The sequence below is a fragment of the Micromys minutus genome (genome assembly GCF_963924665.1).
Source record: "Micromys minutus genome assembly, chromosome: 16".
NCBI classification, from domain to species: domain Eukaryota; kingdom Metazoa; phylum Chordata; class Mammalia; order Rodentia; family Muridae; genus Micromys; species Micromys minutus.
The window spans coordinates 11,408,978-11,434,793 of NC_137985.1; the positions used below are offsets into that span (position 1 = coordinate 11,408,978).

General features: G+C 46.0%; 2 protein-coding genes across 2 annotated transcripts in view; one reads left to right on the forward strand and one right to left on the reverse strand.

Moving 5' to 3' along the window:
- Positions 1–3,042: 3,042 nt before the first annotated feature.
- Positions 3,043–3,282, forward strand: LOC308430601 (cyclin-dependent kinases regulatory subunit 1-like; the record flags this gene model as incomplete). Its single annotated transcript, XM_080929803.1, has 1 exon — positions 3,043–3,282. The coding sequence occupies one exon, from the start codon at positions 3,043–3,045 to the stop codon at positions 3,280–3,282; it is 240 nt and encodes a 79-aa protein (XP_080785929.1).
- Positions 3,283–6,226: 2,944 nt separating this feature from the next.
- The window catches only part of HEPHL1 (hephaestin like 1), a gene marked incomplete at both ends in the record, with an annotated part of 57,325 nt that continues 37,735 nt past the window's right edge, over positions 6,227–25,816 (reverse strand). Inside the window, 8 exons of the mRNA XM_080930531.1 lie at positions 6,227–6,429; positions 6,523–6,594; positions 7,021–7,183; positions 11,497–11,636; positions 12,727–12,949; positions 14,009–14,115; positions 19,817–19,957; positions 23,090–23,229. Coding sequence (XP_080786657.1) covers positions 6,227–6,429; positions 6,523–6,594; positions 7,021–7,183; positions 11,497–11,636; positions 12,727–12,949; positions 14,009–14,115; positions 19,817–19,957; positions 23,090–23,229 — 1,189 coding nt within the window. The remainder of the gene's footprint in view (positions 6,430–6,522; positions 6,595–7,020; positions 7,184–11,496; positions 11,637–12,726; positions 12,950–14,008; positions 14,116–19,816; positions 19,958–23,089; positions 23,230–25,816) is intronic.

Sequence of the window (25,816 nt, forward strand, 5' to 3'; positions counted from 1 at the left end):
CATGTTCCTCCTCCGCAGGTGAGGATATGACGTAGACTCAGGCCAGGATGGCCAAGCCCCAAGACCCTCCTCCTCAGGTGAGGACATGACTACACTTTATGTAGACTCAAGACAGAAGCAGGACCACATCCCCAAATATGTAGATGAGATATTCCCAAGCCCTCAGGCCAAGCCAATAGAAAGTACCTGTTGTCAGAATCTGAACCAGAATTTCTCTTCTGGTCCAATCTATTCAGAGTTCTGTAGGCTTCTTGTATGTTTATGAACATAATCTTTCTTTAGGTTAGGGAAGTTTTCTTCTTTAACTTTGTTGAAGATATTTACTGGCCCTTTAAGTTGGGAATCTTCCCTCTCATCTATACCTATTATTCTCAGCTTTGATCTTCTCATGTGTCCTGGATTTCTGTATGTTTTGGGTTAGGAGATTTTTGCATTTTACATTTTCTTTGACTATTGTGTCAATGTTTTCTATGGTACCTTCTGCTCCTGAGAGTCTCTCTTCCATCTCTTGTATTCTGTTGATGATGCTTGCATCTACGACTCCTGATCTCTTTCCTAAGTTTTCTATCTCCAGGGTTGTCTCCCTTTATGATTTGCTTATTGTTTCTATTTCCATTTTTAGATCCTGAATGGTTTTGTTCAATTTCTTCACCTGGTTGGTTGTGTTTTTCTGTATTTCTTTAAGTGATTTGTTTCCTCTTTAAGGGCTTCTATGTGATTAACCTATGTTCTACTTTATTTCTTTAAGGGAGTTATTTATTTCCTTTTTAAAGTCCTCTATTGCTGGAGCAATGGCTCAACAGTTGAAAGCACTGACTGTTCTTCCTGAGGTCCTGAGTTCAATTCCCAGTAACCACATGGTGGCTCACAACCATCTGTGATGGGATCTGGTGCACTCTTCTGGTTTGTGTCTGGGGACAGCTACAGTGTACTCATATAGATAAAAATGAATAAAGAGCTCTATCATCATCATGAGATGTAATTTTAAATTAGAATTTGCTTTTTCAGGTGTATTGGGAGTAACCAGGGCTTGCTGTGGTGGGAGAACTTGGTTCTGAAGATTCCAAGTAGCCAGATGATCATAGCTTGTTCCTCCTGTGAGACTATGAGCCTGTGATCTTAGGTGTGTCAGCACTCCCGGGAGACCAGCTCTCTCTAGACGGGATTTGGGTATAGAGAGCTGTGGCACAGGATTATCTCTGGGGTGCAGATGGAATCCAGAAGTCACTAAAGATTCTTAAGCCTCGGTCTATCACCTGAATAAGGATGGTCAGATAGGTTCCCCTCAGATTATCCTTAGAGTTCAGTGGGATACTACAGGAATATAGTGACGCATACTTGCAGTCCCAGCATTTGAGAGATAAAGACAAGAGGGCCAGGGTTCAAAGTCATCTATGACCACACACTGAATTCTGGGAGGCCAACCATCCAAATATGGGGGTGCTATTTTTTTAACAAGTCCTGCATTGTACGCAGTATTATATACTCTTAGTACTAATAATCTCAGGACTCTAACGAGTCCAATGAAAGCATGGGCAATGTTGTGTTTTATTTTATTTTTCAAAGTCAACCTTAGGTTTTGATGTAACGTTTGTCTCTGTGTGGAAAGCAGAGGTCTGTTTGAGGGACCTTCCTCTATCATTCCCCAGATTATTTCATTTTACTTTATTTTGGAGCTCAGTTTTGGTCAGCAAGACAAGCTGCCAGTGAGTGGAAGGTTCCTCTTGCCTCTGCCTCCCCAGCACTGTGCCATTACGGCCACACCCCTGCTTCCTTTCATTGCTGATGGGGATATGCACACAGGCCTCATTTGTGTGGCAATCACTTTGCCAACTGAGCCATCTCCCCAACCACAGATTTCAATTTAATTTTAGTTTATTTTCATATTTTCAGAAAATGTGAGCAAATGACTCAGTGTTCTCATGTGCTCTTCTGTTCAGATTCTTTGGGTGCCTTCTTGCAATAGGACTGTGCATTAGTTCCAATAGTAATCACTGCAGAAACACTTGTGCATGCATGGGGACACAGTTCTCATGTCCTTTGATTTTTGATGACATTGCCTGATAATTATAGGGAGCACTGGGACAAGTCTTCCCTGCCCCAATCCATACCTAGCTACGCAGTGATTCACCTAGTCTGGCCCACATCTGTGTCACCAAGGGCATGAAAATGCCTATCAGTCTTCTGTAGTCACACACACACACACACACACACACACACACACACACACACACCTACCTTATACTTATATTTAAATTCATTTTATTTTGAGACACAGTCTTTATGTGTAGCTCTGGCTGTTCTGGAACTCACTATATAGTCCAAGCTGACCTCAAACTCACAAAGATCCTCCTGTCTCTGACTCTCAAGTGCTCAGATTAAAGATATGAGTCACCATACCCTGCTTTATTATTTTATATATTATCATTATTTATTTATCATTATTGTAGGGCTGGGAATTGAACTTGGGGCCTTGTACACTCTAGGTAGCAGATCTTCCACTGAGCCACATACCCAACAATTGCTTTTCTTTTATAAGGACGAATTTAAAGATAATCTGAGATAAACTGTCCATCATCAACAAGATCCTTAGCTTATCACACACCTTCAAATACATTTCCTAAGATCTCATTCAGATGAGGGTGTGGAATCTTCCGGAGGCTTGCTTACTGTGTAAATAATGGAGGGTCTGTGAGAAGGATGATTGGTCGCAAGCCTGAAAACCTGAGTGCAGCTTCTGGAAGCCATAGTGAAGGAGAGGACCGGTTGCTGAGAGCCGTCCTCTATTTTCCATTGCATGGCACACCCACAAGCTCACTCAATCACAGGCACACAATAATAAGAAGAATGGATTGAAGTTCTTTAAGAGATAAGGGACCAAAATGGGCCCAGGGTCAAGTACTGGAGGTCGCCAGCATCTAGAGGTCAGGAGACAAGCTAGCCAAAGAATGAGAAGAAATAAGAATGAGCGAGGGAGGCATGCTGCTGGGAGTTGTCTAGAAGCCAGCAGTGCAGGGCTGAGCATCCTTGGGCAGAGCAGTCATGTTTCACAAACAAATCTACAATTTGGTCAAATACGAGGACGAGGAGTTCGAGTACCGGCATGTCATGTTGCCCAAGAACATAGCCAAGCTGGTCCCCAAAACCCATTTGATGTCTGAATCTGAATGGAGAAATCTCAGTGTTCAGCAGAGTCAGGGATGGGTCCACTATGTGATCCAGGAGCCAGAACCTCACATCTTACTGTTCCAGTGGCCACTGCCCAAGAAGCCAAAGAAATGAAACCAGCAAACCACCTCTCGGCCTCGAGCTTTACACAGCTGTCCTTACTCCCTACCATCTTTCTGATAGTGTGACCATGTTGCTTTCTTACTTCTCGCTTTGATATGTAAAGGCACTGTTTGAATGTGCTGGCACCTGCTTTGCTTCTAGAGTTGATCCACCAGTTCCACAGCCCTGTCAGATGAGTGTGACCTTAAAGTCCTAGTGGGGTGACATCCAACAGGCCATTTTGCCATCTGTCAGAAGCATGTGAAGTCAGTTCATGGTTGTTACCGGGATGGTGTGAATTTGCTGTTGTGGTTTTTCTATTGGGTATTGTATTTATGATGACTTATGGGTTTATGTTTTGATGTATTGGAAACTTTCCATTTTACCTGACAAATCTCTTCCATGTTACAAGCCTTGATTAAAGGAAGATATATATGTGTGTGTGTGTGTGTGTGTGTGTGTGTGTGTGTGTGTGTGTGTGTGTATGTGTATGTGTATGTGTATATGTATATGTATATGTATATGTATATGTATATATATATATGGATGAGGGAAAGCTGTCTGGGGAGTCACGCTGCAGAGCCTGAGGACTTAGAGGGCTGTCTAGAGCTCAGGGCTGAGATTTTAGATAAAGTGGAGACACCTCTGGGAAAGCTATTGTGAATACCCTTATGATGACACCTGGTGGGGCTAGGCTTGCTGACTGTGGATGATTTCTAGCCATTGATGTAACATAAAGAGTACTCAGACAGTACAGGCGTGGGCAGAGCTTTACATTCTACACTAAAGGGAGACGCTGGGTTAGAGTTGAGGAAGACTGCTCCTTGCTCTCCACTGCTAATGGTGGACATGCCCCAGTGGTGGACATGGCTGGTGACTTACCTCCTAGAATGACGTGGAAGGCAGAAACTGATGAGAGAGGGATGGAGCCATCCTCGAGAAAGCAGATCAAGGGAAGAGCCTGGCCCTGCCAGGAGCAAGGACATGTCCTCCACAGTGAGCAAAGGCAACAGTGGCTATTCCAGAAGAGGGATGCTGATACAGAAGGGACCACACGGAATAATATATCTCAGATTATAACATTGTGTGGCAAGATATAATTCTGTCCCTTTAATACAACTGACTTAGTCGTGGCGGATAAATAGCTAAGAGAGTTCTTTTCTAACCAATCCACACACACCCTATAATAATAGGTAATTTTGAGTAAAAACAAACATATAAATTGCCATCTGTGAAACTTTATTAAAAAGAAAAATAGCAAAACAAAACTACATTGTGGTTTGTTTTCATTAAAAAAAATTAAGTGAAAAAGGGCGAAAATCTCTTACAACCAATTTTTGACATACTGAGGATAAGTCAGAGATGCTTGCCACACCTCTTATGCAAGAGCACAGCTGCTCAGTATGAACTCCACAGAAACTGTGCAATCACATTGTGGGTGGCTAGCAGGCTGAAGTTCAGAATCATCTGGGTACCCTGTTTGACGAAGCTGTCAAGCAAACTACAAGCAACTATTAGTGGTTATGTCATTTTATCTAACTATGGCTTCTATCAATTTCCCTTCACCAATAATAATAATTTTTAAAAAGTAGGAAAGATCCCTTCACCAGAGTATTCATTAGGTTCCACTCGTTCCCCTGGACATTCAAGTGGCCCACTGCAAAGGCAGTGAGTGGTCTAACAGCACGTGTCTGGCAACAGCATCCCAGGGCAGCTTGCCCTGAGCTAAGGTAGAATTCTCAGTCTATAGTAAACAATGTTGCTTTTATCAATCTTACATCTAATGTCTAGGGAGCCTAAAGAGAGGGTGCATAGTGTCCTTATAGGCTCAGCTTTGTTGCTCGACATTCTGTATTTGTGTATGAGTCTTGGCGGCTGTATCACTAATTTCTAACACTGATTTAATGGTTTAAAAACCACCAGAACTACTCTTTTCTAGCTGTCCCCTCCTCTTCAGGTCATGTCTTTAACAAGCATAGAATGCAGGATTTTAAGAGACTCTCTCCTCCTATCGATCAGTTGCATGAGGTATGCCTCCTGCCACAGTCAAACGATGACATCATAGCTTTCATAGAAGATGGAGATGTGGAAATGCCCGTAAATGGATGAAAAGTGAGACTTAGGGAGTCTCTGGCTTATGAGGAGGAAGTCAAGCCTGCTTCTTGACTGATTCTAGCCCTCCTGAATCCTGAAATTAAAAATGTTCTAGTTGATTTTTGAAAGTACAGACTTTGCCAAGGAGACACATGGTAAAAATGTAGCATGAGGTGAATTGTAAACATTCAAGTATTTCTACAGGTTGAATTAAAATCAGCAGCAATGAAATAAATAACCATATAGCTTTGGCTTGTATAACAAACAGTGCATGGATCTCTGCGTTAAAGGGGCAAAGGTCAGGGGAACTACGGGAAGCCTCCGGAAGATTCAGGAGATCCATTTCCATCAGCACATTCTGACTTGGACATTCCCACAAACTCCCCAGAAGCTTGTTCACCCTGGAACAGTTGAGGGTGCAATTTCATGTGACAGTGTTTAGCACCAGTGTGACTCCAGACAGACATGTCCGAGGCACTCCAATGTTTTCTAGATGCTACTTATCTGGAAACCTTGGGCTAGCTGAGGCAGCATTGTTTGACTTAACTCAGTGAAAGCATCTTTCAGAGGGTAACCCCTGAGAGAGTTGTTCCCAAAACAGACTAAGGGTCAGCAGCTCTCCATCCAGTGCATTCTCCTTTTCCATGTGTGTTATACCTGAGGATCATTCACAGCCATTTAAAAAATAAATAAATAAAAGCACATTGCTTTGGACGACACATTCCAGAGGCTCAGAAGAAGCCCGATGTAGGGATTCAGTGTCCAAATTCCTTAATGAACGATACATTGGTCCGGTTTCCCCTGTTAGCTACTGTGTGTCCAGTTGTGGAACTGCTCTTCCTGCTGAGGAAGGCCAGAGCCATCACAGAGCGTCTGTGGGAAGTGCACAGGACTGGACTTCCCTGTAAGCCATCTGCCTCCTTGAAGAACGGAGTCTGAGGGCAAGAATCACGGTGGCCACCAAAAGGAGGAGTCCCAGGATGAAAAGGATGACCAAGGCTGCCTTGGCTCCTCTGGGACGCAGACTCTTGCCAAAGAAATAGAGGTCTTCCTTGCCAGGTTGTTCTATGAGAAAGAAAAGTGAGGTATCAGGTACCTGCCTTTCCCCAGGAGTAAAAAACACTGCGACACAACCACAGGATTCATAGATGTCCTTACCCTGGGAGGGCACTGTGACCGCATGGGATCCTGCTCCCGAAGGGGACTTGGTAGAATATGGAATCCTGTTGTCTGCACAAACAAACAAGCAAACAAACAAAAGACAGAGTTAACTTTCTAAAAGAAGATCCATCCATGCATGGTACATGAAAGTCATCTTTTACCAGTAAGAACTTTATTCCTCCAGTTCCGCCATCTTGAATTCTTACTGAGCTATCCCATGCCAGTGTCAAGAACCACCCATCAGGTTTCCTGCCTCTGCTCATCCACCGAGATCCCTCTTTAGATCACGGCATCTTAAGCTCAGATCCAGACACCTGCCTCTGGACCCGCTACCTCTGTCTTTCTCCGTTGTGATCACATATCCACATATTGGTCTCTCTCTTTCACTTGACTCTGAGCTTGCTAGGGTTTTTACCGTGCTTTTTCTCATGCCTCCTGATTTCTCGGTCCATGGGAAGATTGCTGCCATGAGCTAGCATTACAGACAGACATTACCTATGTTCCTGAGGACCGTGTAGGTGGTCTCCATGCCAGCATGAATATGGTCAGACACGTGGCAGTGAAGAAGCCACGTCCCCGGGTGATCGGCAAACAGCTCAATGGTTTGAAATGTCCCAGGAAAGAGATCATACACATCTTCTCGATAGAACTTGTCTATCTGTGAAAGTCAAAAGAGATAAAAGGTTGAGAGGAAAAGTAAAGCTGTTTTTTTAAACTGATAACTTTGATAAACTTGTAGTGACCAGTGTCTCCAATGGCCTCAGCAGCCTCCTAGCCTGAGCTCACGCCCTCCATGGTCCCTTCTAGGTTGTATGAGCTTAGCCTGTGTGTAGAATAAGGCATATGGTAGAGGAAGTGTTCCTGTGGATAAGAAAGCTATAAGGGACATACTCAATGTATTCCTCTCTTCCTCTCTTCTCTTTCAGATTGGCCAGTCAGGGTGATGGCTCCCACATCATACCACAATTGAGGAAACTAAGCCTTCAGTCACAGACACCTAAGTGAGCCAAAAGATGGATTCTGTGGTTCTGGTCAAACCTTAACAACTACAGGACCAGATGCCTTGATTGGGCCCCATGAGAGACACTAACTCCAACTAGCCCACTCCTCAAGACTTCTGACTGAGAAAGAATGAGAAAAGAAGTGCTCATTGTTTGGGGTCATTGATTTATAGAGTGATGGGTCATGAAGCAATAAAGCAGTACTACAAATCTCTGACAGATTGACCAATGGGAGGGAGAGACAGAGGGAAAGACAGAAACCACAGACAAGGGAAGGAAGATGAACACCACTGAAATCTTACAAACAAATAGTTCTGTGTTCACAGATTACAGTTGGAAAGGACAAAACCATGAAAGACCATTCACAAAGCAATGGGTAGGGACTGGAGAGTTGGCTCTGTGGTTAAGCCACTTGTTCTTACAGAAGCCCTGGACTCAAGTTCCAGCACATCCATGGTACAGTTCCAACCAGCCATAACTCCAGTTCCAGGGTGTTACCATTTGTCTAAGCTCTGCCCCACAGTTACCTGGCAACAACCAGCTGTGCCTGACTCACTATAAACATGGCTGCTTACCCCCTCCGCTCTCTCTCCCCCTCTGCTCTCTCTCCCCCCTCTGTTCTCTCTCCCCCCTCTGCTCTCTCTCCCCCCTCTGCTCTCTCTCCCCCCTCTGCTCTCTCTCCCCCCTCTGCTCTCTCTCCCCCCTCTGCTCTCTCTCTCCCCTCTGCTCTCTCTCCCCCCTCTGCTCTCTCTCCCCCCTCTGCTCTCTCTCCCCCCTCTGCTCTCTCCCCCTCTGCTCTCTCTCCCCCCTCTGCTCTCTCTCCCCCCTCTGCTCTCTCTCCCCCCTCTGCTCTCTCTCCCCCCTCTGCTCTCTCTCCCCCCTCTGCTCTCTCTTGCTCTTGCCTTCTTTCTGCTCTGTCCTCTCTTCCTTTCTTCCCTCTTTCTCCACTCCCATTCCACTCACACCCTCTCTCCACACGCTCATGGCTGGCCTCTACCCCCTCCTCTCTCTCCCCCTCTGCCTTTCTCTATCTCTACTACCCTCTCAACTCCCCTCTCCATGCCCTAAATAACTCAACTCTATACTAAACTGTCCAGTGGCTGGGAAGGGATGCCTCAGCACGGGCCAGCCAAGGCACCCCTTTTCCCCATACCTGACTACACCTCCACAAAACATATTCCTTCTTTCTTTTTGTAAACATAACACAGGAGATCTGGTGTCCTCTTCTGATTCTGGGCCCACCAGGTACACCCATATATGTACAAATATACATACAGGAAAAAGCTCATACAGATATATTATTGATTGATTGATTGATCTTTTATTTATTTGCTTTTTGAGACAGTATCTCTTTATGTAGTCCTGGCTGCCCTAGAACTCACTTTGTAGGACCAAAAACGGCCTTGAAGTCACAGAAATTGTCCTGCCTCTACATCTGAAGTGTTGGGATTAAAGGTGCACATGCCCACAAAATAAACTTTTGAAAAAGAAAAAGAAGTGGGCAGCATGAATTGTATTGATTGTAAAAAATAAACACAAACCACATTAACACTTTCCAAGAAGTCCAATGGTAATAGCAATCCTAAACGGACTCTTCTAGAAACTAGAGGGCAAGGAATGCTTGCAAAGTCCCTTTATGAACGGACTTCACTTCGATTTAAATAAAAAATGCTTTTTGGTGGCCTGTAACAAAGCTGGTCTCAGAAGTAATCACTGAGTGTACAGTGGTTGTTTTCAGAGCTGAAAGCGAAAGGGAGGCAGGAATGGAGAGAGTTGACCATGGGGACCGTCAGATGTGGAAGCTGATTACAAAGACCAGGCACTGCATACGGAAAACGCTAAATGACAGGACTGTGATGTTTGAGGAGAGAAGATTGGCTCCATTCTGATTTGCATATTACTCCGTGTGTATATAAACGGGAACACCACACTATAGCCCAGAAATGTTCATAAATTATACTTTCGTGTATCAGTTAAAATAAAGCACAGAAAGACACAAAACTTACAAGCTTCTCCAAAGAGTATGTAGAGATGGCAGGTGGAAACTCAAGACTAGAATAGAGTGAGCTGACCAGGGGAGACCGGGAGCACTGAGCTCCAGTGTATCTCCGTGGGAAGGAGAGAGTGTAGTGTCTCAGCAACAGCTGGGCAGAGTCTTATGAACATACGTTTGCCATGGCTTACATTACAAAATTCTGCACATTTTGTCAGGGAAACAAAAACAGACTCATGCAAAGATGTGTGCATATGTTTATAATGACTTTGACCCTCCTTGGAACCCCTCTCATGTCTCCTATTGGAAAAATTAATAAGCTGCATTGTGTCCATAAGATGAACTACAACTCGGCCATCAAGTAAAACAAGCTTGTGTCACACAGGAGATGCTGTGTGACCAAACTCCTCTGCTGGCTTTGAGATACTGCAAGCTGCATGGCTTCTTTCTACATGATATTAAAACTCTAGAGATCATCGTAACTTGTGGAATTTATTATGCTTAATTTGTTCTCAGAATTTAATATTTTAGTGTGTGTGCACACACGCACACTTGCACATGTGCACACATGCATACACACACATGTAGATGCCCGTGTTCATGTAGAGGTCAGAGAACAGCTCTCGGGAATTGGTTCTCCTTACACTGGGTGCTGGGGGTCAAGCTCAGGTCGTCAGCCTTGCAGGGCAAGCACCTTTGCCTAATGAGCCATTTTGCAGGTCCAGGAACAAGGACGTTTTATTTGCAGTTTGGAGGCTGGAAGTCCAAGACGAAGGGACCTGACCTAGTAGGCGCTCTGTTGCTGCACTGTCCCAGAGCAAGAGTTCAAGTTTGCAGCCTCGGTAATATGATTGACATCTCTACTCTGGAGGACTCTCTCCTGAGACTGACCACTACCCATCAAGCCCCACCTGCCACATGCTAGGACTGGAGGTCAAGTCTCCACCATCTGGCTCTGGGGACACATTCAGATCACAGCGGAGACAGAAATAGTACTCGCCAAATGTTCGGCCTGGGCGGCTGGATTGTCCTAAGGGAGTGCTTGGGAAGCTGACACTGGGTGGGGGAGAGCCTCTGCTTTGATGGCTGGTTAGACCTCTGCTCGTGCTTTAAACAACCCAGGATCTTCCAGTAAGTGGGGTCTTGTGCAGTGTGAATTAAATCTTCATTTTAATTACATTTAAAGTGTAATGAACTTTTCATAATTTTTACAATTTTATTATGTAACGTTTTCAGTGTGTGTTGAAAAGCCACATTCTGAAAAGTATTTGTTACTCTCAATGAGATTTGTTGATCTCATTCAAAGTCGACGTGCTTTGAAACAGATGCTGAAAGTGCACCGCTGTTGACCCCTGTATGATAGCATGAACTGGTCCTGCTTCCTCACGTATCAGAGTTGGCTATAGCCAACTTCCTTGTAAAGAGCACTAGAACCCCGGATAACAGACCGTTTGGACTTTATCTTTGAACATACATAATGTGTGTTCTTTAAACAGCTCAGAAGGCAAGTCTGCTCTGCCGTTGGCACTGCCCAATATGACAGAAGGTCACCCCTGGAGCATCCCAGCTCTCTGTGGCAAGAATCAAGTCTAAGCTGTCCAAGCTGGAGCTCAAAAGATCTCCCTTACCAGATAGGGCATCTCTGTTAACCAGTCAATGAGACAAAGAGAGGTATGGGAAAGCAGAGGAAAGAAAGGAGGGGAGGGGAGAGAAGAAAGGGGAGGGAAAGGAAAGGAGTAGGAAAGAGGGAAGAGAATTCGAAGGTAAGGAAGAGCAGGGGAGTCCCCAAACTCCATGGGAGTTCACATAAGCTGTTAACAGCATCCTCCAGGGTGGTCACAATTTTGACCAGACTGCTGATGACAAAACTCTCATCTGAAACTCAGAGAGGCTGGTGATAAGAAATGACACAGACATTAGAAAATACCCACCAGGAGAAGGTGTACCACCCTGTTCTATTCTTTAATACGGCCTTACTTTGAACAGAAAGCTCTCTGCATGGTAATGGATCGTGTGTATGTCCACTTCGCTTCCGATGCCCAGCAAATACCAGTTCGTCATTGAGTCTTCGGTCATTATGAGGCCAGGGAGATTTCCAAAAATCTTTCCATTGATGGCTAAGAAGATGAAGACAGAACACCCTCAGTCAGTGGAGGACAGCACCGCTTACCCCGTGGTAATATGCTTCAAGGTCTAGGCCACTGGGGTTCATATCTGCTGCAGCTCAACTAACGGTTGGTTACTCATTCATCTACTCCGAATGCCTCTTTGGGAAGTAGACAGTGTGCTGCTGAGAAGAGTTTCAGATTTATTCCTTCTGAACATGAGTAGACAAACACACAGAGTATCTAGCACATGTATGTGCATATAAGCATATGATGAATGGATCAAATATATACTAATGTATATATTATGTATATTTATATACATACACATGCTGAGCCTATCTGAATCTGTCGGTTGTGTTCTAAATGTTTCACTTTCTAAGAACTAGAATAAGTATAACTAAGCTCTAGAAAGAGCATCATGCAGGCTGAATGGGCCTCATTGTGACCAAAGCAAGCTGGGTTATACAATGGTGAGTTCATTCCAACTTCCTATTAACTGTACACTCTGGGCATCGAGGCACAACCGTGTAAGTTCCGTTTGCTGAAAACCAAGGAAGAGTGTCTGAATGGGGAGCTGGCCACTACGTGCAGACTCACATCGACAGCCTAGTGACCTGGGTCAAGGCCCATCTGTAAAAGTAGCTCTTGGGGAGAGAGTGTGCACAAGTCTGTGCAAACACACACTCCTGGTCAAGCTATAGAAGGCAAGCTAGGCAAGCTTCCTTAAACGGAACCCAATTCCGTAACATACACACATTCAAATGAAATTCTTGAGTGATATTTCGTGTTTCAGAGAATTAGACCAAACTCTTAATTTTGACCATATTGAGGCTGTGACGAATTTACATTAGAACTTATCAGTAAGTGACAGTTTGATCTTTAAAATAAATTACTTCTTCACAGCTTAAAGGTCTCAGCATTCTGCAATAGCTATCCCTAAACAATCGGATCAGAGCCATAGTGGCTAAGGCTGGGCTGCTCTGGTCCAGAAAGGGCTTCCAGACATCCCTGGGGGAGGCAAGAGCTCAGAGGACGGGCCGGGGCCCCACCCAGGGCCTGTCTCGCCAACAGTCTTCCTCTTAGTGGCATGCCCACATACCGTGCATTTTGTTGCTCTCTTCAAAGTCATCTGTGTGCCTGAAGTCCTGTGGGTCTTTATTGAGATACTTCTTGATATTGTCATCCAGATACCACGACTCGTTCTCATTGAAGACCAGGAACAACAGCGCAAACTCATAGTCAACATCGCTGCGTCTTCCCTTCTCATTTAGCACCCCCTCTCGGCATGTGATCAGAGGCCCCATCAAACCACTGTATGTATCCTGAAAAAGTAACCAAGTCCAATGGGTGGCTTAATATGACATCCCATCCCACCTGTCACCATCCTAACACACCCTCTTCTCTGGCCTGGCTCCCACCACTGTCAGTTGTAATTTGAATCTTACAAGTACTCAATATGCTTGAGATGCATAACAATCTTTCCACATTTCTCATATACAAATATACTTTCTCAAATGATCTGTGTGCTTATGAACTCTAGGACACTAATTCATAATATCTAATATACCACTAAGGGGAAGATAACCCTTCACTTTAAACATGACTACATTTTGCATAGGATATGGTTCTGGTTTGAACTTTGGTTTATGATGTATGATTAAACACTGCCTTAGTTTTGTGTACAACGGGTACATGATTCAAATCACTGGGTCTTTTCTTTTCATTTCTCAGACTATTTATGATCAAAGATTCCATAGTTTTAGTACAGTTTGGAATGTGTTTCTGGTCCTGAGCCCTGAACGTCCTTCTACATGGACAGAGGGCCAGTGAGATGAGATGGCTTAGCCAGGAAAGGCGCTGCCACCAGGCTTAACAATGCAAGTTTTATTGCTGGACCCACACAGAGGAAGGAGAGAACTGACTTTCTTTGCTGACCTTTGACCTTCACATGTGTGTTGTGGCACGCATTTGTGTTTATGCACATATTCATAAATGTAATTGAAAGGAAAAGATTCCCACCTCCCAAAATCATGAACAAATTCTATTTGTTTCTGTTTCCTTTCAGACTTGTGTATTCTCATGTGATTCAAATTATCTTGAAGGTTCTATATACGGAAATTAATTTTATTTTTATATTCCTGTACCAGTAGTCAGCAAACTTAACAGCTACAGAACATTGTCTACACTAAGTTTGTGTTGTTTTTGCTTCTTTGAGGGCCATGCTGACTGTTACCCCTTGGATGGTGATAATGGATGTGTGCAGCTGGATTTGGCCAGTAGACTATGGTTTGAGAGCCCTGTCCTAAGTCACACCCTTTTCACACATGCCTACCGAATAGGGGTGGTTCCAATAGTCACCCTGGTTCCTCTCTCCACCTTACCTTCACAAAGTTTGCTGTTGAAAAGTACACCCAGGGGATACAGTTGGGGTCAGAGGGCCCAGGGCCTGATCTCTTTGGTACATTCCATCTGTAAGTTTTTATTTCTCCTGAAATTAAAGAGAAAATTAAAATTGGCTCTTAGATTTGCAAACAAGTTTTTAAATATTCTAGTCCGTGGAGATAATTTCTCATGTGCCAGATAGGTTCTTATAAAACTTACCCCTGGATTCCTACAGTTTCTGACTGATAAAGCTTATCTCTGTGATCTCAGGCTCCAACCTTCCCTTAGTTTGCCTGTTTTTGTTTATTGTCAACTTTTATTTATTGTTAACACTGCCAATTTGAGAAGACCTTGAATTACTTAGGAGACGGGCTGCCCGGCACACCAGGGAGGAGTTATCTAGATGAGGTTGACCTTTGAGCAAGTCCATGAGCGAGTACCTTGCTTAGGTTGACTGGGTGTGGGAAGACCCACTGTAACTTAGGATAGCTCATCTTTCTGCTTCCTGACCATGGGTGCAATGTGACCTGTTTCTGCTACCCTGACTTCCCAGAAATGACCTGGAACTTGGAACTGTGATCCAGAATTCACCCTTCCTTCCTTAGGTTTCTTTGCCAGAATATTTGACCAAGAGACAAGAAAGGGGAGGCCAAGTGTGTAGGTATAATGTTTTCGTACACCTCATAAAGAGTATTATCCTTGTGTTATTTAAATGCTGATCTCTCTGACTGGGATCCTCAATCATCCAGGCAGGGCACTGTGATCCAGGCAGGACATTGTGATCCAGGCAGGGCATTGTGATCCAGGCAGGGCATTGTGATCCAGGCAGGGCATTGTGATCCAGGCATGACACTGTGATCCAGGCAGGGCATTGTGATCCAGGCATGGCACTGTGATCCAGGCAGGGCATTGTGATCCAGGCAGGGCACTGTGACCCAGGCAGGGCACTGTGACCCAGGCAGGGCATTGTGATCCAGGCAGGGCACTGTGATCCAGGCAGGACACTGTGATCCAGGCAGGACACTGTGATCCAGGCAGGGCACTGTGATCCAGGCAGGACATTGTGATCCAGGCATGACACTGTGATCCAGGCATGACATTGTGATCCAGGCAGGGCATTGTGATCCAGGCATGACACTGTGATCCAGGCAGGGCATTGTGATCCAGGCAGGGCACTGTGATCCAGGCAGGGCACTGTGATCCAGGCAGGGCACTGTGATCCAGGCAGGGCATTGTGATCCAGGCAGGGCATTGTGATCCAGGCAGGGCACTGTGATCCAGGCAGGGCATTGTGATCCAGGCAGGGCATTGTGATCCAGGCAGGGCATTGTGATCCAGGCAGGGCATTGTGATCCAGGCAGGGCACTGTGATCCAGGCATGACACTGTGATCCAGGCAGGGCACTGTGATCCAGGCAGGGCACTGTGATCCAGGCAGGGCATTGTGATCCAGGCAGGGCATTGTGATCCAGGCAGGGCACTGTGATGCTCCCATGCAGAATCTCACCCTTTTCACACATTTGTGTGAAACAATGCTTCTCATTTGTTCTCTGCCTCCCCATGAAATCTGATTGGTTAATGGCAGGAGAGAGATTAGATAGGGACTCCAGCCAGCCAGGGGAGGGGATAAGAGAGGAGAGGAAGGCATGTTGAGCCCTGAGGAGGAAGGAGAGGGGACAGCAGGAGAGTCTAGCTGAAGCACAGAAAGCCCTAAAAGCAAGTTTCATGGAGATTTAGGCAGAGAAGGACCAGACTAGTTTAGAGAAGTAAAATAGATCACTAACTGTGCAGCTATTATAGTAAAGCTTGATTAAATAAATCTTGGCCTCTCTGTTTTGTTATTGGGGAACTAGCTAGGATAAATAAAAAGAGCTGCTATATTAATTTACAGCATGCACTTATGTTAAAATTAACATTTACACAGACCAGGGCTCTTTGAGTATTCTTTCCTCAATTCTCCCTCCTCAATCCTCTCTCCTCTGTCCTCCCTCCTCAATTCTCCCTCCTCTATCCTCCCTTCTCAATCCTCCCTCCTCTGTCCTCCCTCCTCTGTCCTCCCTCCTCAGTCCTCTCTCCTCTGTCCTCCCTCCTCAGTCCTCTCTCCTCTGTCCTCCCTCCTCAGTCCTCTCTCCTCTGTCCTCCCTCCTCAGTCCTCCCTCCTCTATCCTCCCTCCTCAATCCTCCCTCCTCTGTCCTCCCTCCTCAGTCCTCTCTCCTCTGTCCTCCCTCCTCAGTCCTCTCTCCTCAATCCTCCCTCCTCAGTCCTCCCTCCTCAGTCCTCCCTCCTCAGTCCTCTCTCCTCTGTCCTCCCTCCTCAGTCCTCTCTCCTCTGTCCTCCCTCCTCAGTCCTCCCTCCTCAGTCCTCTCTCCTCTGTCCTCCCTCCTCAGTCCTCTCTCCTCTGTCCTCCCTCCTCAGTCCTCCCTCCTCTGTTCTCCCTCCTCAGTCCTCTCTCCTCTGTCCTCCCTCCTCTGTTCTCCATCCTCTGTCCTCTCTCCTTTGTCCTCCCTCCTCTGTCCTCCCTCCTCAGTCCTCCCTAAAGATCAAAGAGGTCAGAATATTGTGAGGCTGGGATTTGAGCACTTTTGAAAGCTTCTCATGCAGAACTGCAGTGCAGCTAGTAGCAGAGTGGGAGAGAGCTAACTCCAGATCCCCCTGTGGAGTGGTTGTGTGTGTGTGAGGGGGAAGCCTTGCTCTATAACTTACGCTGTCCTCCAGCTCACATTCCTCTTGCCTCAGTTTCCCAACTCAGCATGTCCTGCCACATCTAGCTGCAAGTTTCCATTTAATTGACATTTGGCAAGCACTTAGCTTCCTTGATCTATAATTTCCTTACCGGTAAATTAGGTTAGTCTTCATGTTTTAGATTAATTGAAATTATATAAGTTACAAGGGAACAATACTACTCCAGATAACCAATAAATGTTAAATCTACTGATTTAACTGACTAGATAGAAATCAGGACACAGAAGGGAATGAAGCCCCTCAGTCCTACTGTATAAGCTACCTCAGTGGAGTCAATACTCTTGTTTTCTGAGGAGTAACTCAGACCAGAGCCTTAATAGCTAAGGAACCAGGCTTCAGAATATCTTACACCTGTGACCTTTGACTTTAGCCTTATCAGCACCCCTCCATAAACCTAACGGCATACCCCAAATCACCTTTCAGTTTCATCTACAAAACCAAACAAGAAATTCTTCACAGCAAGAGAACCAAGCAAAACATATCATTTTAAACTGAATCTTTAAACTTTGCTTAACCTTTGAACCCAGTTGAAAACTGTCATTTGAACAATGTGACATCAGAAGCTACAAAACCATATATATACGGCTATGGATAAGATACTTTGAGCCTGAGTCTATCTCTAGAGAGGCCCACCCCCAGCTCCTTGGGGGGTGTTCTGTCCTCTTCTTAATAAACTCCAATTTTGCTCCATGCTGATCCTGAAATTCTTTTCTACTCAGAAGTCATGATCCCTGCCACACCCACTCGAAGGTTTCTGGAAAGGACTCCTTCAGTGGCACAGGCAACAGTGTCATGTAGAGGCAAGAGGTCAATGGACAGGGCTCATCCCCCACTGTTGCACAGACTACATTGGCCTTAGACTTAAGCACATTCACCTGACCCTTCTGAGTACTTATATTGTAGGCACACAGCACCACACCCAGTTGTCTCTTTTTATACTTTAGTAACAAATGTACACACCCCTGTGAGTAGGCTCCATATCTTGCTTTGAGTCAATACATTCATATTAATTACCATGATAGCCACACTGCAGAAAACTCAACAAAAACCTTGTCTTAAGTCCTTAGTTCCTTTGAATTATGCACATCCCATTGCTATCCAGCAAGAACAATTAACCTTTGCCTTAGCTTTTTGTGCAGAAAGCAAAACAGAAATGACGCTTTGTGGAATTTCATTTTCTTTCCTGATCTAACAGTGGGTAATAATACAACGTTGGGTGTGATTTATACTATGTCTCCTTGAAGCCCCTTTGGCTTTGCGCAACGAGGCAGACAGCTGGTGGGTGTTTAACTTCAGAAAGGCAAGCGGCTGCAGGTGTGGTGTTATTTAAATTGGCAGAATCCGTTGTTTGTCCAGTGGCAGTGTAAAGATGTTCAGTAATGGATGGATGTCTGTGGCGGGCTGAATGAGAAGACTCCCACGTGCTCCTAGTTAAAGACTTGTTCCTCAGTTAAAGACACTGTTTGGGGAGGTTATGGACTCTTACGTGGAGCCTAACTGGAGAAGTACTTGCTCAGGGTGGCTTTTCAGAGTCCTGAACTCCGCCCCTCTTTCAGTCGAACTCCGCCCCTCTTTCAGTCGAACTCCGCCCCTCTTTCAGTCGAACTCCGCCCCTCTTTCAGTCGAACTCCGCCCCTCTTTCAGTCTGCTCTGCCTGGCTCTGTTTGCACCTGAAGACTTGGGTTCTAAGCTTTCAATTGCTTGATGCTATTGCCTTCTCCAACCTTACAGATCTTGTCCTTCTGAAACTGCGAGTCCCAGATAAACTCTTCCTTCTGTAAGTTACCCTGGGCATAGTGCTTAATCACAGCAACAAAAAGTAACCAATACAGTGGTTTGATTTTTTTTTTTAATTATAGGGTCTGCTTACTTTTGATTTCTAAAATGTATGTGTTGTTACTGTCTGTGTGTACATGTGCCTGACTGGGTGTCGTGAGAGTGCAGGTGGTGTGTGTCACGGTGTGTGCCAGGTCAGAAGAGAACGCTCAGCCTTCCACCTTATTGAGGCTGTGGCTCTGTTGTCTCTGCTGTGGGACATACTTGAGGGCAGCTACCTATGAATTTCTGGCTGATTCTTCTGCCTCTGCCTCCCACATTACCCTATGTAATGAAAAGATGATCAACGTCTCTGACCATTCACAAGGTACTGCCAAACACCTGTTGGAGTGGACAAAGTCTAAAACAGAGAATGTTGGTGAGGACATGGCACAGGAAGACCCTCTCACTCAGTGAGAACATAAAAGGCACAGCTACTTCTGGAGATAGGTGGCAGTTTATTCTCACAACACAATCTAGTGATTGGGTTCTTTAGTATATACTCAAAGGAGCTGAATATTTACGACCATACCAAAAAAAACCTTTATGCGAATATTAAAAAAAAAACAAACCCGGTCACTATTTGTAACTTACCATGTATGACCTCTGTTACTACCAAAATTGTTCATCTTGTCTGCCTTCGCCCCCCCTTAACTCATCTTAGTCACTTCAGAGAGATGTGGGAAGAGGTCGGGTCCTATTTCTGTCATCACTCTCCAGGTCCTGCCTAGCCAGCTGCTGTCCTGGGCCCTCATCACTTGCTGAGTGACAGAAGCAGACTCATCAGCTCTGAGGGTAAAGCTTTCCCATTAATGTATCTGACGTTCGGATGCATCACTAAATTTGTGGCATGCTCTAGTTCAATGGGCGGTGTGTCTTTGTGTTTTAGTAACCGATAACTCACAATGGACACCACAGCTCGTGACTTGGAGCTGGTGAAACAGTGTTTGTGTTGGACTGTTGTATGGATGGACTAAGGGGTTTTGTTGTTCCTTTTTAATTTCAAATGTAGAACACGATCTCTGACGCGAGGTGGCACTCAATGTGCATTTGCTATGGGTATTTCTGACTACCCTGTGAGGTCTGTGACAGGGCCCTATTTCAAGTACTGGGCCATCGGACACATGAGGAACTCATACCCCAAGGCTTGGCAGAGGGACACATGGAGGACAGTTCTCTCAGGCCCTCAGAGACCGGAAGAGGAGGTCCTGATGTCTTCTCGGGATGGAGCAGACATTGGTGGGTCTTACCTGGCTTTGTGACTGGCACTTCAAGGAGTTTTCCACTCTCTGAGTCCTCCACACCCTGGGCTGTGATGGAATAAGGCCGGCTGGCTTTGTTCTTAAAGATAATGAGAATGGAGTCCCCCACCTCAGCATGGATCATTGGTCCTAAAGGCAAAATACAACCAGATACATCACAAACATCATGCCATGCTTAGCTCTCTGGCCAGCCTGAGTTCAAATCCTTCCTCCTTCCTTAACAGAGGGCCTTGTGGGAGTCATCTTCGTTTCCTTATCTGCTGAATGGGTTCATTCACTAAATTTATTCCCACAGGACTATTAAATAGCAGTGTATGTGTGTGTGTGTGTGTGTGTGTGTGTGATGTACATACATATATCTGTTTATTTCTGTCTAATAAAACCAAGTATTCAGTAAATTCTTCTTACTGCTAACAAGCAGTAGTGTATGGTCAGTAGGAGGGGAAGTGTCCCCCACAGTCTGGGGTATTTGAGTGCTTGGTCTCCAGTTGGTTAGCACTGTTTGGAAGAGATGTGTGGTGCCTTATTGATGAAGTACATCGGTAAGGATGGACTGATTAAAATCTTCACAATGTTTAGTTTGCTCTCTCTGTTTCGTGCTTGCCCTAAAGATAAGGCTCTCAGATCCTGCTCCAGGTGCCATGCCTACAGGCCGCTGCTGCCACGCCTCCCTGCCTGACCCTCTTAGCTCTCTGGGACCATAAGCCCAGATAAACACTTCCTTCTATAAGTTGCCTTGGTTGTGGTATTTTTATTTTCACAGCAACAGAAAAATATCGATTGCTACTGCCTGTACCAAACCTTTTTTAAAATAAAGATTTATTTATTTGTTTTATGTAAGTACACTGTCTTCAGACACACCAGAAGATGGCGTCAGATCTCATTACAAATGCTTGTGAGTCACCATATGGTTGCTGGGAATTGAACTCAGAACCTTTGGAAGAGCAGTCGGTACTCTTAACCGCTGAGCATCTCTCCAGCCCACCTATACCAAGTCTTAAGGAACCTAAAATTGCATATGATCTGATAAGTGGATTTGTTACTAATAATATGCGTTATTAGTAATAATACTAATGATGGGTACTGATGGGTAGGCAGAAAGGAATTCCTGGTAACACAGTCACCGCTCACACATGTCCAGTATTGACTGTCATTATGTAAATGTCATCATGGTTACTTTAACTTGACCCACCTGAGAAGAGTCTTAGTGAGGGATTGTCTAGATCAGGCAGACCCGTGGTTCTGTCTGTGGGGGACAGCTTTGATCACCTTAATTGATATAAGAAGACAACCTGAAAGTTGACAGCTTTGGGGCCTTAGACTCTGAGAGTAGAAAAAGCTGGCTGAGCACCAGGCACGCACTCATTCCTCTCTGCTCTTGGCTGTGGGTGTGATGTGACCAAACTGTCTCAAGCTGGGGCTGCCGTGACTTCTCCATCATAAGAGGCTGTAACCCGAGCTAAAAGATCGGCCTCTCCTCTGGGCTGCCTGTTGCCAGGGTGGTTTTGTTTTTGGTTTTTATCTTGGCAACTGAAATGAAACTACGTCAGAGGCCTCAAGCACACACAGCTCACTTTCCTGTAGAGAGCAGCTGGCTTCTGTGTGTCATGGAGGTGAGCCCTTCCTCGGCTGGAGGGAGGAGGGAGGGAGGTTGTGCCAAGTGTCTCTTGCTTTGCAGTGCTAGGGAAAAGCCCAGCAAGATCGAGTATGGAGCTCACAATTGTCACGAGGTGCAGCTTTGTGGTGCAGACTCCCTTTGTAGAAGCATTTCCCGCCTAATCCCGAGGGTCCCCCTTCAGTGATTGGTATGTTCGACATTCATCCAGAGATGAGCCCTTAGATGACTAAAGCCAGGTAAGACCCACCAATGTCGCTACCACCCAATCGGTTAGCACTGAAGCAAGCCCGGCTTTGATTTGAAGAGATATGGCTAAAGTCGCTAATACATTTAAATTTTGTTGAACTATCTCCAGAAGTAAAAAAAGAAACTGCTATGCGTTTAAGCAGTAAGCGTGGACATAGTTTAGACAGTTTGTACACATTAAATCATTGCTGTTCATGACTCCGCTGCACAAGCCTTGCTCTACTGGTTTTAAAAAAAAAAAAAAATGCCTTCTGGCTGACTGTGCTGTGTGATGGAACACACAGCAATGGCAGACAAATGTGGACCCTTGCGTGCCCATTGAGTTTCTGGGAGTCCAAGTCACTCTAAGCTGCAGAAAGGACCTCACTTCCACTGGAGAGACTGGGGCTGCTCACTTGCCCCAATGTAGTTTCTGTTACATACTGATCAAGCTGGGCTCTTTGGAACCATGCTCCATACCCCTCGCACCCCTCAGCTAGCCCAACCCCGCCCCCTCAGCTAGCCCAACCCCGCCCCCTCAGCTAGCCCAACCCCGCCCCCTCAGCTAGCCCAACCCCGCCCCCTCAGCTAGCCCAACCCCGCCCCCTCAGCTAGCCCAACCCCGCCCCCTCAGCTAGCCCAACCCCGCCCCCTCAGCTAGCCCAACCCCGCCCCCTCAGCTAGCCCAACCCCGCCCCCTCAGCTAGCCCAACCCCGCCCCCTCAGCTAGCCCAGCCCTTCTCTTTGGAGCACTGTGCGTGCTTACAGCTCCAATGTGTGACTCATGAATTGCTCCTGTGGACTGAAAAACAAGCTGATGAGTCAACAGAACATGGCGGGGCTGGGGAGAAGAGCACCTAATCACTGTGAGACTGTTGTGGAGTGTGTAAGCCACTCGCAAAGTCACCTGTGATGTAGAAAGCATTTCTAAAATCCCTTAGGTTAGCCTCCTGCCTTAAATTTTTTTCTTTTCAAGATGGGCGGATCTAGTGGCTCCCAGGTGAGGAGGAAGTGAGGAAGGAGAGCAGGAGGGGCGGTGTCGACGGGCAGCTATACAACTGAGGCACAGCACCTGCCAGCCCAGAGTCCATATGCATATGCCAAGTCGGGTCGAGGCCCAGGGGTCAGTCAGGTCAGGACTTGTCACCCTCGGCACCCCTCATACACGGGGACTACGGTGCGTTCTATGGCACTGTGCACACATGAACCAGGACTTTAAGGAGGTCTTGCAGACTCTGCCCGATGTCCTGTGTCATCAAAGGTTTTTAAAGGAAATTTTCTCGGCTTAGAGGAGGCAGGAAAGAGTATGAGACACCAGGTAGACTACCCTGATGACAAGGATCCTGCAGTGTGTGTGAGTGGTAGGGATGGGATGGGAAGAGGAGACAGAGGGGCCGACAGGCTGAAATCCGCCATACCCAGGAGTTGAAGGTGCTCCTCTTGAGGTGGCCGGGCTTTAATCTCCACAAACTCTCCATTTGTGTATTCCCTATAAACCACCTTCCTGTACTGAGAACCAATCCAGTTTTCAGTGTGGTTCATAAATATATCTCCGTGTCTGCAAGAAGAGGCATTAGAAATCAAGGTTGTCAGAAGACAGGAAAACTGGGTGTCTGTTATCTGGGGCGGGGCTCCCCCAGCTGGGATCAGGGTCTCCCCAGGGAGTTGGCCTTTGAACCACCTCTGAGAGCAGGGTTAGAAATCAGCACCTCAGAGCTCCTCTGTCCTTGTGAAAGGAATTCAGTTCAGACCCATGGGCACCCTTGGAAACCATGACTGTCACCTGCTGCGGGGCTCTAACCTGGGTTAACCTCAGAGAATCCTAACAGGCTATACTTCTTTGGCTGGCACTATCGCACATGCAGGCGCACACACACACACACACACACACACACACATACACACACACTTGCACACACACTCCTCACAGCTCTGAGATCCTCCAGGTTTCATGGCCATCATTCTATGTCCCTTGCAGCCACTCCCCTCTCCCCCCAAGCCTTCCTTCCACTCTGATAACTGCCCCATTCCCCCCCAAGGCCTCCATCACCGTAAATGTAGCTGTGTACAGATAAGTAATTCTTGTTATTTTTATGTTCTAGAGACCCAAATGGTGGCTTGTATGTGGAGCTGTTCAAAGGCATGCTGACAGATGTCTGTGCCGTGCTAACACTGACCTCAGTTCACAGCGCTAACCTCCGCTGAACGAAGCTTCTCCAGTCCTTGTATTTTCCCCATCGCAACGCTGTGCTTGGGGACAAGAGAGAAGGCTTCTGCACCCTTCTTCCTAACAGTGGACCATGTAAGGCACATAAACGCAAAAGCTGTGGCATGAAACAGGCGAAGAACACTTGATCACAACAGCAGAGCGGAAACAGGGCTCTGGTCTGCTTTAATGGACGCCGCTCCAGGCCACTGATGTTTTCACAGCTCTTCAGATAGCTTCAGATTGTCACAGGAACCTCAAGTGTTTCTGAGTGACTTGGAGATACTCTGTGTTGGCTCTCCCTTCCTGTGTGTCTCCAGGGCCTTTCACGCCACTCTCTGGGAGTGAAGTGTGACAAACAGATTTTAACAAGTAGGCACACTTGTAAATGGTGATGCTTGTGAAAAAAGTAAGTAGCAGCTCTCTGTGTCTGTCACCAAAGTCGATTACAAAAGATGGAGAAGAAAACTCAAGAGCAGCTGGGCACAGTGGCACACATATAACGCAGCTGTTCTTGAGCTTGGAAGGCTGTCACAGAAGGAAGCCTAGTCAAGACCCAACTGGGCTACACAGTGACATATTGTCTCCAGGAAAAAGAAATCACTTTCATTTCTCACGCCCTTGTGTTCTAAGCACAGTCTGCATAGCTCTCCCCACACCTACACAACTTCCTTCCTGCGCTCCACTCTGCAGACAGAGTGGTCTGCTCCATGCCTGACCCTTTCTTCCTTCTGGGAAACTTCTTAGTGCTTCTCTTTGCAGACCTTTTCAGTCTGGCTCAGACCCTGCATTTTGTTTTTCCTAAGTCTTGAACCTGACTGGTTGTTGCTGCAGCTGGAGACACAGGGGTCATTCTAAGCGTTTGCTCTCTTTAGCATGGTGAGCCCCCAACCCATCCTATCTTTGGACATGTTTATCACTCTGTGAAGTTATTGCCCCATTCTTCCACCGTCTTACATTCCACACCTCATCTCAAAGTCTGCTTCCTCCAAGGAGCTTTCTTTAAGCATGTCCCTCCCCCACCACTCCCCCAGATGGGTCTGTAAGTTATCACTAAACCTCCCCTCTGTTACAGATTGCTTCCCTTCTTTCTGGGTCTACCAGTATCCTTGGGGCCATGTATTCACTGTGGGGAAGCCCTGCTCTGTGCTCCACACAGCCTCATCAGCAGTTCGACCAGCAGTCAATAGATACACGCTCTCCTCTGACCTGACTACAGTCATTGCACGTAGTCTATGTTACACACAATCTGTGGGTCTTGGCTGTGCTTGTGACCAGCACAGACTGAAGCTGTGTTGTGTTGGCTATTTCTCAGTTCTCCTCCATGCAAAGGGCACACATCCGCAGCTGTATGAGAACCTTATCACATCCGATGCTGGGAAGATGCTGACTGACAAATTGTCTATAAAACAGATGCCTAGTGTATAACTACTGCTTAGTAGATGCTCACTGTGGTGACCCCAGGATTACTGATTCTCACTGTGGTGACCCCGGAATTACTAAATTATATGCATACTGGTCTTCAAGCTCAAGAGTGTTAGCACCACAACTTCATTTTTCTTTAACCGCTTGGTCTTCTTTTAAAGCTTTACTTTTGTTGCATGAATCTGATGCTGACATTGTGCCAGTGGGTCCATGTGTTGCCTTTCACAAATTCTGATGTTTTCCCAGAGCACACTAAAGAAATTCGGATATGGAGGTGAAGCAGAGGTCTGCGCTGGTCAAGACAAGGAGTGTGTCAGGGATGGTTTGTATCAGGAAGTGGGTCAAAATAATGGCCTCGGGCAAAATCAGAGGCACAAGCCAGAAGTGTGCTCTACACACCTGCAAGCTTCTCCAGAGGCTGAGGCAGGGGGATAGCAAGTGAATTCCAACCTGGGTGACTTAATGAGATTCTGTTTTAAACAAGCAGCTGGTGCTATCAGTAGTAGATTGCTTA